The sequence below is a fragment of the Neomonachus schauinslandi genome, chromosome 4, assembly GCF_002201575.2.
Source record: "Neomonachus schauinslandi chromosome 4, ASM220157v2, whole genome shotgun sequence".
Taxonomy (NCBI): Eukaryota; Metazoa; Chordata; class Mammalia; order Carnivora; family Phocidae; genus Neomonachus; species Neomonachus schauinslandi.
This window is the reverse complement of record NC_058406.1, coordinates 70,503,912-70,519,529: the sequence shown is the minus strand read 5'-3', so window position 1 is coordinate 70,519,529 and position 15,618 is coordinate 70,503,912. Positions and strand designations below refer to the sequence as shown.

General features: G+C 37.4%; 1 protein-coding gene across 1 annotated transcript in view; it reads left to right on the top strand.

The window, feature by feature from the left end:
• The window catches only part of COL24A1 (collagen type XXIV alpha 1 chain), a 355,028-nt gene that overhangs the window by 284,970 nt on the left and 54,440 nt on the right, over nucleotides 1–15,618 (top strand). The window contains 2 exon segments of the mRNA XM_044914336.1: nucleotides 1,386–1,439; nucleotides 2,564–2,671. Coding sequence (XP_044770271.1) covers nucleotides 1,386–1,439; nucleotides 2,564–2,671 — 162 coding nt within the window.

Genomic DNA, 15,618 nt, shown 5'->3' with positions numbered 1-15,618 from the left:
GCTAAGGAAAAGTCTGTTTTGAAAATCTAAAATCTAGAACAGATCTATCACTTTGCATAAAAAAAATACTGTAAAGGAAAAAAACACTCTGGTTAACATATTTGAATATTATCACAGTTCATATACTATTTAATTAGTGATATTAGAGATAACTGAAATCACAATTTTTTCAATATTTAAAATCTTATTTGTTTATTTTACTTCCTTATTTTGTCCTAAAAGATATATTGTATTATAGAGATCATATTATTCCAGGAATTGCATCTTCTTCAACTAAAGTCAAATCATCTACTGTTTCATTTCCTGGTTTCCTTACCCTTAGAAGGACCTTACATTAGTGACTTTTTAAGGCGAGTAAAATAGTTTTCCAAGCTGGAGGTAGAACTCTTAGTTCATATACCTCCCCACTATCAAATTCTAACAAAGTTGGATTTTTATCTCTTACAGAAAATACCCTTTTTTTCTATGACTGCATATACTATTTCTTCTTGAAATGTTAAGATCATTTTCAGAGGATGTAATATGTTATGAACTTATTTACTTTGTTATTGTTGTCAGTTTGAATCTTTGGCACAATTTATCTTCAAATTTGAATAACGTAACATCCCATTTTGGTGGAATTATTCCGTTTGTGAGAACTTCCGATGACTTCTGAGAAATGTGTCCGGTAATGACAATAGGCCTCTTTTTCTTATTTGTGAACTAGGTCACTCTTTTCCACCTTTTTCTTTTTAAAATAATTTTAGGATATCATCAGAATAATGGCATGATTCGCAAAGGGCAAAGTTCCTAACTATTCTGGCAGACCAGTTACTGCTGAATCAATTATGATTTAAAACATCTCACACATGGAAAAACAAAGAGTTCCGTGGGAAATAAATATCTTTTCTTTGATTCACAAGTATGTTCTTCTCCATGCTTCCAGATAAGCACATTTTAGGCTATTGATTCATGTCCCTTACTACACTGTGAGTGCCTTGAGATCAGTAACTTTGACTTTGCATCCCCAACACATACAAAATAGTCAATAAATGTTTATGAAATTAGTGAAGCACTTAGCCACTTTCAATAGGAAGACAAAGGCCCTGTCTGAAAACATGGACATTTATTAACTAATATTTAATTCCCTTTTAGAGCCAAGATTTAAATTCTTAAATCCTAGAATTTGGAGCTAGATAGAAATTCATAAATTATCTGGTCAAATTCTCCCATTTTCATATAAAGAAAATGGCTCCCAGGGAAGTTAAACGGAAATCTCGGTGATGTACAGTTAGCCAGGACTAGGCAGGACTGGCTGCAGCATCCCCGTCTCAGGGTTCTTTTCTATGCCTTCAGCTTAGTTAGGTTTATTACAATTAAGTGACAACTGTGCTTCACATTTTTAGGGCCCTAGGGGGAAAAAAGGAGCTCCTGGTCCTTCTGGGAAACCTGGGATTCCTGTAAGTAGCAGGCCCTTTTCATCTTTCATGTTTTTCTAAATAGAATTGGCAGCTTCAGCAAGCAGAAAAGTTTGGGGCCAATTATGACAAGTGTTGGATAAATCAGCTTGTCTTCAAAAAAAAAAAATTTAAGCTCGAGCTGGAACACAGGGAACAAAATATGACCATTAGCTCAAAACCAAGATTGCTGTTTAAATATAAGTCTCTGCAATTGAAGGATGCTATTTTCCATTGTTATGGAGCTCTCTCTGTGGACTCATCTTACTCTCTGATCCTGACTGAAAACAGGGAACTTGAAATATGACTAAATGATTGGTGACAAAGGTCAGAGATCCTCAAGCATGAACAAAAAGCATGAGCTGGATTGTAATTGAAGGACACATCCTCTCAGTTTCCTGGCAAGTAGAACAGAAAGTCTTAGAAGAAAATGTTTTAAATCATTTCATCGCAGAACAAAGATTAATTTTACCTTAGCCATCAGTTTCCTCTAGCCAAGCAAATATGTGTTGACTGGCTTATTAGCAAAGACTTACTTCCTGCTGGGCTTCCGTAGCCAAGAGCTAGATGCCTACTTTGGGTGTCCTGCGTTGGTTCAAAAAAAGAAAAGAAAATGAACATAAATTATAAACACATTCAGATCAGAGATTCATACAGATAAAATGCACTTGCCCAAGAGTAGAAACAAAACGTTCAGACCTTTATGCAGTCATATAATTATCTAGTTTGGAGTGGCAACAAAAAGGACCATAATTTGTTTCTTGAGAAAATAACACAACGTGAGGTTTTGCTGATGGTAAAGTATAGCTGTATCGTAAACTGACAGGTGAAGATACAGCTGACTTTTCTCCATAGCTGGATAGAGCAGAGGCCAGCACAATGAAAAATATGAGGGAATTGCACTAAAGCTCAAAAGCTTACACAGTACATTTTAGTTAGCTCGGCATTTCTGTTTAAGGAACTTTTAAAGACAGTTACCTGATCTGTTGAATCCAAAAAAGAATTAAGGAAACAGGAAAATTTATCCGGAGGTGGGGTATTAAAAATATACCCAAATATACAGGTATTTGTCATTTAAACATTTGTACAACATCTCTCTATAATCCATTTAATTTTTGACTACCAAGGGTCTTCCTGGCCTACCTGGGCCAAAAGGCATGCAAGGATACCAGGGAGCTGATGGCATTTCAGGAAACTCTGGAAAAGTTGGGCTACCAGGAAAACAGGGACTGCCTGTGAGTAGAATGAATCTCTCTTTACTTTTCCTTTCTAATTTATAAGCGTCTGTTTGCTAGACCATACATATTTGGGCTTTCTTAGTTTTGATATTGGCTCAGATTAGCCAACCCCTGCTTTAATAGTTGTTTTGGAATTGTGTTTATGATCTTCAGGGAATGTCAATGAGTATATTCTCTTGGATATTTTATATCTAACAACTTGTATTATAAATAACACATGCCGTTTTTGCACATATAAAACATATAAATAAGAACCATAAAGAAGCAAAATTTTAGGGACTACACAACCTGGCTATGTCTTGAGTTCATCAAATATCTTAAGCCACCTTTGGAATATTTAAGGGTTGGCAGTAACTCAATGGAAATTCTGCAAAAATTCAGTATTAGAGCCTCAGTATTTTATAAAAATTGTGTGAATGTTTTCTCTGTGTTCATCTAGTGGTGATGCAATGATATAGCTTCTTTCTGACTTTTATGCAAATGTTTATCTTATTTATTTGATCAGAAACTTAAAAATCATATTTTGTCTTCATTTAGCCATTTCTTCTCTTTCCTTCCCTAATGTCTTCATAATCCAGATTTTTTTAATCTAACGTTGTGTTTTCACTTGAAATATTAGAATAATAAACCATGTACTTGCAAGAACCCTGTAATATTTACCCTTTTACATTTCTGCTATTTGGATGTGGTTATCTGTGGACCTGTTTTTCTTTTCTTAAATACTAAATCAATCCTACTTGTTTATTTAAATATAGCATGGTGCTAAACGTAAGCCCAAACCCAAACTAATATTCGTCTTTCATTATGATGAGCTATCTCATTTGAAATAGTTAATTAACTAATTAATTAATTAATTAAATTAAGAAACTATGAGCTAGACAATTTAGTTATTTCAGAAGTAATACAGCCAGATCCTATCTGAAAAGATGAATATTTTTAAGGAGTCTAAACATGGCTTCTATTTGTTTTGGAGGCAATATGTCAGAACATCAGAGCAACAGGTTAAGACCTAGAAAACTTTGACAGCAGTCTGATATTTTTAATTAAAATAGTTATTTTATAGACTTCTGTCTGCCATCAACATCAGTCTGGTTGAAAGAGGATTTTCTTTCATTTGAGATCTGTCTTTAAGGGCGTTTATGCACTGGACCCACATTCTCATGCTGCTCTCCAGACTCACCATGTCCTAGTCTTAAAATGAGGTTGGGGGGTGCACCCAAGTGGCTCCATCGGTTAAGCGTCTGCCTTCGGCTCAGGTCATGATACCAGGGTCCTGGGATCCAGCCCCGAGTTGAGCTCTCTGCTCAGCAGGAGCCTGCTTCTCTCTCTCCCTCTGCCTGCTCTCTGCCTACTTGTGCTCTCTCTCTCTCTCTCTGTCAAATAAATAAATAAAATCTTTTTTAAAAAATGAGGTTGGGGATTTTTAAAACTTATTGAATTGTTCTGAGAGTCTGTACTTTTGTGGATTAAGTTTTACTGGGAAATGTTATAGCGAATCTTACCTTATTACTTTAGATAAGATTTTGAGAGTTGAAACAAAGAAAACCACATTTCAAAACATATCATATTTCTTGCTGCTGAACACAAGCTTGATCATGGAGGTGGTATGTATGTGGATGGCTGGTTTTAAAAGTGAGCTGTAAATACTACTAATAGCAAACAGATTTATTTAATTACTAGGAAGAGGGAATCATTTCTAATCTGGCTAATACTACTAATTCAGATATTCATTCCAGATATGGATAATAGAAACCAGGATCCTACATAAATGTGTTTAATAAGAATTTCAGATAATTCAGTATATTAGGCAATCATCAGATATTAGTGACAGGTCAAAGTTATCAATTATGTTTTATATCAGTTTACTTAATGGTTCATGTGACAGACAACTTTTTTTTCTGGCAAAATGTGACACCTGAAGTTCTCCCTAGAAAGGATTGAAAATTCCATGGAATGAAAACATTGATTTAGATGACCAAAATATGAATTGTTTTCTAGGCATAAAAACAGCAATGTGGCAAGTGACTGTTACCTGCTGCTAGTTTCTAGCAAGAAAATAGACATTTTCTAACAGCTCTACATCCTTCCTCAATAGTGGCATCATGTTTAAAGGACAGTAATTTAATGGCTAAGAGAAAGCCAATACAGAAAATAATCAACACAAATAAGATACTGATTTCATTTGATGCCACTCCAAGCCTTGTTGCTAGAATCTGCCACACTGTTTTTATTGACTGTGCGGGTGAAAGATTATGCATGAAATCAAGTCACTGGTCCTACATGGAACAGACAAGAATGAAAGGGGCTTAAAGCCAGATGCTGAGGCTATTTGCACTCAGGGCTATTCCAAAAGGCAGTTGGGACTCTAAGAGTATCAACCAGGGCTGTTTGGTGGCAAATAACCAGACAAGGATATATGGATTGCCCGTAGATATGGATTGCCCAAGTTTTGCCCGCTGGGAAGATCTCCCTTTACTGATGATATCTTTCAGGCTTTAATGTAGCAGCCTTTCACTTCTGGCTGATGGTGACATTCAGTGCAGATCTATCCATAAATCAGATCTGAGCTTTTCCGTCCTCCATTACTGGGAAAGGGAGTTCTCTAGGCTGGAGGAGCATAGGTAAAGCAGTTGAGCAGGTATCATGGAACTCTTAATTGGCTGCTTCCGTATTTTGTTTGCTCTTTCTGGACCTGATAGCACCCAGTCTCAATATAGGCCATTTCCATTTAGGAGGAGAATGCTGCTGCTACACATCCAGTTTTATGATTCAGCGGATCAGATATCACCTAGCTCATAATGGGCAATTCAGGGCACATAGTCGTTTGATGTCTCAAGGTCTGTTATTCAGTTTTAAGCAGTGCAAGGGCAGAACTACATTCCAGATGGGAAATTACACGTGACAAAGGAAGGTGTGGCTTATCTTCAAAACCTTATGGATATAAGCTGTGATTCTGTTACAGAGGGGTTCTCGGAAGGTCCATACAGTATCTCTACCAGCCACAGACCCCTCTGTTATTATTGGATATTATCGTTGCTCAATCCTAAGGTGCAAATAGCAAGGTAGCGTACATAGCATCCCGAATCTGCTGCAGATTTTAGTCTCCCCCTGACCCCCAGTCCCCTGCTGGGATGTCCCATTAGCCAAACCCAACTAAATAAGGGTGATAATAGCAGCACTAATGGGGAGGACTGTTTTATCACTGACATTGTTTAGAATTGCCAGTATATGATGATGAAAAAAGGTGTTATTAATGTTTTAAAAATTCACAAACGACAATATATTCCCTTTCTGCCTGTACCAAGAGTGGGCTCTCTCCCATCTACCTCCCCTTCATATGTCACTAACCAACAGCTAGAGGGTAAAGAACCTGCCGAAGCATAGAGTGGGGTAGAGAAGGGCAGGGACTGGATCTCAAAAACAAACAGAAAACATCCAACCAACTCTATTTAAGTTCTCATTTATACATGGTCTATATCAGCATTCCATTCTGGGTATCAGCAAACTACACCTGATGAACCAGATGGATCTATATTTGTATGGCCCATGAGCTAAGCTGGTTGTTACATTTTTAATGGTAGAAAAAAATAAACAGAAGAAGGTTTTGTCACTTGTGAAAACTACATGAAACGTAAATTTCCATATCCATAAATTAATTTTATTGGCACACAGCCACAGTGTTTTGTTTACATACAGCTGCTTTTGCACTACAAAGCACAGTTGAGTAGTTGCAACAAAGACCAATGGCCTCACAAAATCTAAAATGTTTACTCTCTGGCCCTTTTACAGAAAAAATTGGCTGTCCCCTGGTCTGTTTGTATTATCACACTGTTCTTGTTCTATGGCTTTGTAATGTGTCCTCATATTTAATAGAGCAAGTCCCCCTTCTTTATACTTCTACCACATACATTTGAGATTAGATTTGCTGAGTTTCTCTAAAAACATAACGAAAATTTGAATTGTCATTGGGTTTGCCTTGAATTCATAGATATATTGGGAGAAAATTCATATCTTATCATTGTAGTTATCCAATAAAAGAGGGCAAATATTTATTTTTATCATCTTTATTGTGCTATAATAGAATAGCTCCAAAATAATAATGGCAAAAATTCATATAATGCTAAGTATGTATCAGGTACCATGATAAGTGTTTGACTATATTGACTCACTTAATCTTTATAATCTTATAAGATACATACAATTATGATCCTTATTTTATACATGAAGAAACTGAGGTCAACTATACCCCAATTTAAAAAAAAAATACATACCTACATACTGAGGCACTGAGAGATTGTCACTTTCATTGTCTCATTGCCACAAAAGCAGCCTAACTCCATATTCTTTGCTCTTATCAATATGCAATATTGCCCCTTAATAAAGGCCTTATGTATTATCTTATTCTCTAGTTAGTTATTACTAGTTTATTTTATTTTTTTATTTATACAATTCTTTTTTTAAGATTTATGTATTTATTTTAGAGGGAGAGAGAGAGAGCATGGTAGGGAGGGGCAGAGGGAGAGAGAGGGAATCTAAGCAGACTCCATGCTGAGCATGGAGCCTGTCATAGGGCTCAATCTCATGACCCTGAGATCACGACTGAGCCAAAACCAAGAATCAGATGCTTAACTGACTATGCCACCCAGGCGCCCCCAGTTACTACTAGTTTAAATAAATGTTACTGATTCAGGATATATTTTATACAACTGGATTCTTAAAAATTTCTAATAATTTCCTTTTGTGACTCTATTGGGTTTTTGAGGTAGATAATATCATCTTCAAATAATGGCAGATTGATCTCTTTTCTTACACTCACTTCTTTTTCCTTCCACATAAGTTGGCAGGGACCTTCAGTGCTATGTTGAACAGTAGCAGCAATAGTGAACATCCTTCTGCTGTAGATCGTAGAGGATGCATCTAAAATTTCTCCACTAAGAATATTTTCCATCTGGATTCTGTATTTTACTTGTCTATCTTTTGTTTTTTGTTTTTTTTCTTTCTTTCTTGATTCCCATTAGATAGGCTAATAATCTTATAAGATACATACAATTATGGTCCTTATTGGATATTATCCTTGCTCAATCATAAGATGCAAATAGCGAGGTAGCTTACATGACATCCTGAATCTGCTGCAGATTTCAGTCTTCCCCTGACCTCCAATCCCCTGCCAGGATGTTCCATTAGCCAAACCCAACTAAATAAGCGTGATGATAGCAGCACTAATGGGAAAGACTGTTTTATCACTGACATTGTTTAGAATTGTTGCAAAGTTGCCCTTTCTTTTTTGGTGGATGTTCTTGTAGCAGTTGCACTGAACTTAAAACCAAATGTGTATGTATTTAACTGTATTGATTTGTTAAATATATCACTATCTGTATCTTCTCTCTAACAAAATAAGTTTTTGTGTGTGCTCTCATTTCCTTTTGTTTCTATAAACTACTCTTTGCCTTCATCATTTTTTTATATTGCCTTGAACTTTGACTTTTAGGTTTTTTTAAAAAAGATTTATTTATTTGAGAGAGAAAGCGTGAGCATAGGAGGAAGGGCAGAGGGAGAGAGAGTCTCAAACAGACTCCACGCTGAGCACAGAGCCCCACGCGGAGCTCGATCTCACAACCCTGAAATCACGACCTGAGCCAAAACCAGGAGTCTGACGCTTAACTGACTGTGCCATCCAGGTGCCCCTGACTTCAAGTTTTTACACATTTACTTTCTGTTTTTCTTTCCATTGCTTCTTTTTTGAGTAGTAAACTTAATTAAGCTATTTTATCACTATTACTTTCAACAACCTTTATAGAATCTCTTGAATTTGTTTCTTTTGTTATTTCAGTACTTCCTCCAAAAAGTATTTCCAATGTAGGTATTTGTGAGACAAACCTTCTGAGGCTTCATATGCCTACTGATATCTGTATTACCCTCTTACATCTAAATGACACATTAACACTGTATTGGAGGTTCTAATCAATGCAATCAGGTTCTAGTCAGGGTAATAAAAAGAAATAAAACCCACCCAGATTGAAATGGAAGAAATAGAACTGTCTTTAGTCATATACAACATGATCGTCTATGTAGAAAATCTTTAAGAATCTACCAAAAAAATTAAGTAAATTTAGCAAAGTTGGAGGATGTAAGATCAATATACAAATTTGAATTGTATTTCTTTATACTAACAATGAACATTCAGAAAGTGACATTTAAAAAACAGTACTTACGGGTGCCTGGGTGGCTCAGTTGGTTAAGCAGCTGCCTTCGGGTCAGGTCATGATCCCAGGGTCCTGGGATCGAGTCCCACATCGGGCTCCCTGCTCATCGGGGAGCCTGCTTCTCCCTCTGCCTGCCACTCTCCCTGCTTGTGCTCTGTCTCTCTCTGACAAATAAATAAATAAAATCTTTAAAAAAATAAAAATAAAAATAAAAAACAGTACTTACAATAGTACCAAAATGGGATAATTTGACCCCCAAAAAGTACAAAGCTATATGCTGAAAACTATAAAGCATTTCTGACAAAAATTAAAGTAGATCTAAACAAGTGGTATATATACTATGTTCATGGGTCAGAACACTTAATACTATTAAGATGTTAATTTTGGCATTGGCAGTATCTTAAAACATTAAACATATACCTATCATAGGACTCAGCCTTTTTACTCTTAGCCAAGAGAAATGAAAACATATGTCCACACAAAAACTTGTCCATGAATATTTATAGCACTTATCTTTGTAATAGCCCCAAAATGGAAATGACCCAAATGTTCATCAAAAGGTGACTGGCTAAAAAAAACTATGGTACATATGTACAATGAAATATTAGTTTGCAATAAAAAGAATGAGCTACTGATACATGCTACAACATGAATGAATCTCAAATATGCTGAGTGAAAAAAAAAGCAGACAGGGGTGCCTGGGTGGCTCAGTAGGTTGAGCATCCGACTTGGTCTCAGCTCAGGTCTTGAGTCAAGCCCCTCAGGTCTTGAGGTCTCAGGGTCATGAGTTCAAGCCCCACATTGGGCTCCATGCTGGGTGCGGAGCCTACTTGAAAAAAAAACCACAGACCCATAAAAGGCACATACTATATGATTCTACTTATGTAAAATTCAAGAAATTATAAACTAATCTGTAGTGACAGAAGGCAAATCAGGGGTATCCTATAGATGGAGTGTATATAGGGAGGTGTGAGAAGGAGGGCTTACAAAGGGACAGGGTAAGACTTTTGGAGGAGAGGGCGGATCTGTCATCTTGATTATGATGATGTTTTCACAGATGTGTGAAATCCTTTATGCTAACTTATCAAATTATATACTTTGTAATTTACTTTATGTCATTTATACCTCAGTAAAGTAGCTTGAAATGAGGGGGTAGGGAGAGAGAGATGACACTGAATAATAAGTAGTTAGTAAATTAGGAATGATTATTGTGGGTGAGGAAAGCCAGAAAGAAACATTCTATGCAGAGACAACAGCATAGAAAAATCTAGGAAGAACCTAGTATGTTTGAAGTACCAGAACAAGAGCAATTGTGACTAAAGTTTAATGAGCAAGATGTAGCAAGATGTAGATTACCTAATCCATTAAGGTATACAGGAACCACATCATGGTGCATGTTGAAGGACATATTAAGGATGTTGAGCATTATCTGAAGACAGTAGGACCCTATTGAGAGACATTGTCCAATTTTACATTTTTAAAGGACTCCCTCTGGCTTCATTATGGAAAATGGATTGAAAGGAGCAAGAGTAGATGCAGGAGACTAATAAGAAGACTATGTAATGCAGTATTCCAGACTACGTATGTCCATGGTTTGGACTAGACTAGTGAAGTGGAAATGGAAAGAAGTGGGTGGATTTAGTAGTATTTAGGAGGTAGCTTTTATAAGACTTGATATTTGATTATGGGAGGTAAGGAAAAGAGATGGATGTCAGGGATAACTTCCAAATTTCTAACTTGTATGAATTTCTAACTCAGTGCATCATAGTGCCCATCACTAAAAAAAAAAGCAAACACTGAAGGAGACCCAGATTTTATGGGCAAGGTTATAAGATCCAGATGGAGATGTTAAGTAGGCAATTAAATATTCTAGCCTAGAGCTCAGAGAGGAGGTCAGATATAAATGTGAGAGTCATTAGTGTACAAAAATGTACTTAATCGGTCATGTTAGAAAGTAGATGAAATACCCTACTTTTGAATATTGAAGAGGATATTTACAGAAATGTTGACAGGGTTAAGACAGTCAAGAGGGATGTTGGGGAAATCCAGAGACTATCAACAGTAGAAAGTGGTTACTGCCCTTAGAGCTGAAAGGTTAAAGGAAAGAAATAATGTCAAGTTGAGACTCCAGTTGAGAGCTGGAGCTGTCGGAAAAGGAGCACCTCACAGGAGCTATAGTTGAAAGTAACCCAGCCACTGACAGAATGTCAAAGCCAGGAGGAAATGGGAGAAATAAATGTAGTACCCCTCCCTCCTCTAATATCCTAGTGATATGTAGCCCATTGGCCAACCTCAACTGAAAGTCAACAGAGGACAAGGGAACCCAGGTGATGCGGTCCATGAAGGTCAAATTCCCAGGACAAATAGCAAGATAGAGAAGAAGCAGTGAATAGATTTGGGGAACAAATGAAGAAAAACACCAATATTAAGTAAACAATGGAAAGAAAGTCCAGTATCAAGCTGTGAGGAATGCCATCACTTAGAAGTCAGGTAAAGGGGACGCCTGGGTGGCTCAGTTGTTCAGCATCTGCCTTCGGCTCAGGTCATGATCCCAGGGTCCTGGGATCAAGCCCCACATCGAGCTCTCTGCTTGGCAGGAAGCCTGCTTCCCCCTCTCCCACTCCCCCTGCTTGTGTTCCCTCTCTCGCTGTCTCTCTCTCTGTCAAATAAATAAATAAAATATTTAAAAAAAAAGAAGTCGGGTAAAGGCGGAATGAGGAGACTACAAAGGAGACTGACAGGGAGTGATCATAATAGATAGGAGAAAAAGAATATAATGTCATGGAAACTTAGCAAAAAATATTTCAAAGAGGAAGTTATCAACTATATTTAATAATCCTGAGAGATTGTGTTGGACATGTATTCTTTAATTTTGCTTCTGTTTTTTTGGCTACTCAGCATCTTAGCCTCATTTTTATGTTTATAAATGTTTGTGTTTACTCTCTGTTTGATCTTGGTTGGGGAGGCCACTTTTTTTCCTTTTTCTTTTTAAAGATTTATTTTAGTGAGAGGGACTGCAAGTGGGGGGAGGGGCAGAGGAAGAGAGAGAGAGAATCTTCAAGCAGGCTCCCTGCTGAGCATGGAGCCCGATGCGGGGCTTGATCTCACAACACTAAGATCGTGACCGGAGCCAAAATCAAGTCAGATGCTTAACCCACTGAGCCACCCAGGCGCCCCAGTGAGAGGCCACTTTCTACAGAAGTCAAATTCTAGACTCTCACCTTCCAGTTCCTCCTTGAAACAGGGATATAGGCCCATGACTTAGGCCGAACCAATCAGTTGTGTCCACCAAGACCTTTGGCTGGGGAGTTTGTGATATGCAGAAGCAGGGATAATAGAGATTCTCTTCTAGTGGCAGTGGCAGTAACATCAGTAGTACTCAGTTTCCAGGGGTGACCGGAGTCCATGTCCAGCAGCCACAGTGATGCACACTGCAGTGTCCAAACTCTGGCTGCCTAAGCTTCCTTCAATTCTGTGCATTTTCAAAACCTGGCTTTCTGGATTTACCTGTGATCTTATAAGCTATTCAATGACTTTTCAGTAAATTTTCTGTTTAAATTATCCAGAATTGGTTTCTGATGTTTGCAAATAAGGACCCTGACTGGTACCAAAATCTAAAAAAGATAAAATTATAACCATTATATTTTAGAATATGGAGGTCATCGGTAACTTCAGCAAATAGCCATTTGATCTGATTAGTGGAGGCAGAAATAGGATTGCAGAGCTTGAGGAAAGTGGACAGTGAGGAAATCAGATATTCAGACAATTCAATGGAGAAATTCGACTCTCAAAGAGAAAGTAGGGCAATAACTAGAGAGGAAACTGAAATTAAAGTAGAAGTTATTTTGAAGTGAGAGAACCTTGAGCACATTTAAATGCTAGATGGACCTAGTAGAGATGAGAGTCTGAAGACATAATCAAGAGAAAGGAGAATCTGAGTATAAATTAGACCATAAAACATGCACATTCTAGTTCCACTTCTGAAACTATTCTACTTCTAACTGGGCAGTCATTTTTAAAAAACAGATTCTGAGCTACGTGTCCCTTTATATAGGGCTAGTATAAAAATCTCATGGAATTTTGTGATGAAAGAAATTGATGTGAATTACAATAATGTTGAATATTGCTGCAGTATATCGCCTAGGGTCATGAAGTTGAATGGTATCTGCTATTGCCATTAGTAAGAAATTAGGTATCAGATCATAATTCATCTCCTACTTTTAGCATTTTCAAAGAATAAGTTAGAAAAATTTCACATGCATACTTTGAATATCAGGATGTCATAAATATTGAAGTGTTTTGTATCCATCAAAATAAAAAAAAATAACTTTCCCTTGAGGAATCCCCTTTTGAACCCCAAAGTTTACACATGCTATTAGTATTTATGAATACGGAAATACTTTCTACAAATGTTTCTGTTTCCTGTAGAATATATGATATGAAATTAGAATGGTGACACTTTATAAGGAACTAGTCTGGTCAGTGACATTAGATAACAATGGCTAAACTGGTCACTAGGTAAAATGATTTCTATTTATTTCTGAAACTTACTATGGCAATAGAAAAACTAATTAAGAGAAAGTAACACAGTCTCTAAATACTAGCATATTCCCTGGAATATTTTCAACAACGGATAAGGACATCTTTCCGTTGGTCTTTTTTTTTTTTTTTAAATCATGGCACCGTGGTGTTTCTTGGCTTACCTTTAAAGACTGCTGGATTTTTCCACTGAGAAAAATATTTATTCTGGGATTTCTAGCATTATGCAACTGCCTGATTTTCCTAAACAATGTTCTTTCTTTTTTTGATGTGGCCAAGGAGTTAAAGAATTCTTGGCATATTCACTCCACAGTTTCAGTGTTTTTTCAAAGTCATGTCACTATAACTGAAGGACAGTATTGGGGAGGCTCACAGTTGCCTGTGTGAATTTCCTTCTGTATAAATGAGTGTTTTGAGACTAGTCAACTTAGCACATCTGTAGTAAATGAGTCTACCATGCTGTTTTCATCGAGTTGGACTTCTGTAGTGCCTCAATCATTTATGAAAAAGGAAAACAACTTTTCTCTGCAAAGATCGTAAATCTATTTGTCATCAAAATGAAGGCTTACCAGTCTTTTTATTTTTTATTGCTGCAACTAATAAAATTGGTTATTGGAAAAGAGGGAAAGAAACAAACCTAACATCCTGACTTAAGACAAATGAAGGCCTTTCAATCTTGACTTTGCACTTTGTCAGGTGAACACAGGCTTAAGTGTTGTAGAAAATGAGATGCTTGTCCTAAAAGAACATCGAAAGTCTTGAGTTTTCCACTGTGGATTGTGTCCAGTATAAGAAGGGAAAACACACTTCATCAGCCCACTCATAGTCCAAGCACAGAGTAGCAGGACCACCATGGAAGCCTCTGTTAGGAACACCAGCAGCCCTGCCACCCATCTGTTGTGCTCTCTAGCCTGTGAGCTAATCATACTAAAGAAACTTCTGTTTCTGAGAAGATTCATTTCTTTCTTCACAGTATTTTGGAGAAAGAAACATACTTGCATTTGCCAGATCTACGTTGAGCAGATCCTGTCAACTCTTGATTATTAAGAGGGTGATTTCCAGTTATGGCTTATCCTGATTGCTACTTTCTCCCTCTTCCCCCTGCTGCTTGTTTTGGCCCATTTACTGCTCATTAGGAACGCTTCCAGAACAGACAAAACACAGTCTGTTTGGCTGCTTATTAGCAACAAAATGAAAGATTTGCTAAAGGATGTAACTTTCCTAGTTGAATCTTCAGTGACTCCCAGTCCAATAAAGTTCATACTCTTTGTGGAATGTTGATCTTCATTATCTGGTCTCTGTTTACATTTCCAGTCTTATATTCTACCTTTCACCTCACATTTGCTGTGCATTTCAGTCATAATGACAGCTAACAATTATTAAAAGCTTACTATGTGCCAGGCACTATTCAAAGTGCTGAATATGTATGAAGTTATTTAATCCTCACAAAACCCCCCATGAAGTAGGTATCGTTATTATCTCTAGGTTACAGAAAAGGAAGGTGAGACTCAGAGAGACTAAGTAACCTGCCTGAGGCCACATAGACAACAAATAATAGAGCCAGAATTCAAAATCAGGCAATCTAGATTCAGAGCCTGTGTTCTTAACCACTATGCTATACCTACTCAGCTATGCTTAATTAGGTATTCCCCCCAAATTCTGTATATTTTCCTTACTTTCATGCCTTTGTACATGTCATTTATGCCCTCTGCTTGGAAAGCTCTTCCATCTTTCTCTCTAACTTTAGGCTGAACAATTTCTTGCTCTTTCAGGACTTAACTGAACTGTTACCTCCTTCAGACACTCTTCCTTGGACTCTCCAGGCAGAGTTAAGCATCCCTGCTCTGAACTTGTATACACTGCTTCCATCAGAGCACAGATCATATGGTTGTTGGTTACATATCTTCATGTCTTTCTGCAATAAAAGATGGCAAACGCATGTAGAATTGGGATTGTGTTGTATTCATCTTTGCAGCCCTAACACTCAGCAGCCTCAGGTCCATGGGAGAAGCTCAGTACAGGCGCCTGGGTGGCTCAGTCGGTTAAGCGTCTGCCTTCGGCTCAGGTCATGATCCTGGAGTCCCAGGATCGAGTCCCGCATCGGGCTCCCTGCTCGGTGGGGAGTCTGCTTGTCCCTCTCCCTCCCGCCCCACTCATGCTCACTCTCTCGTTCTCTCTCTCAAATAAATAAATAAATAAAAT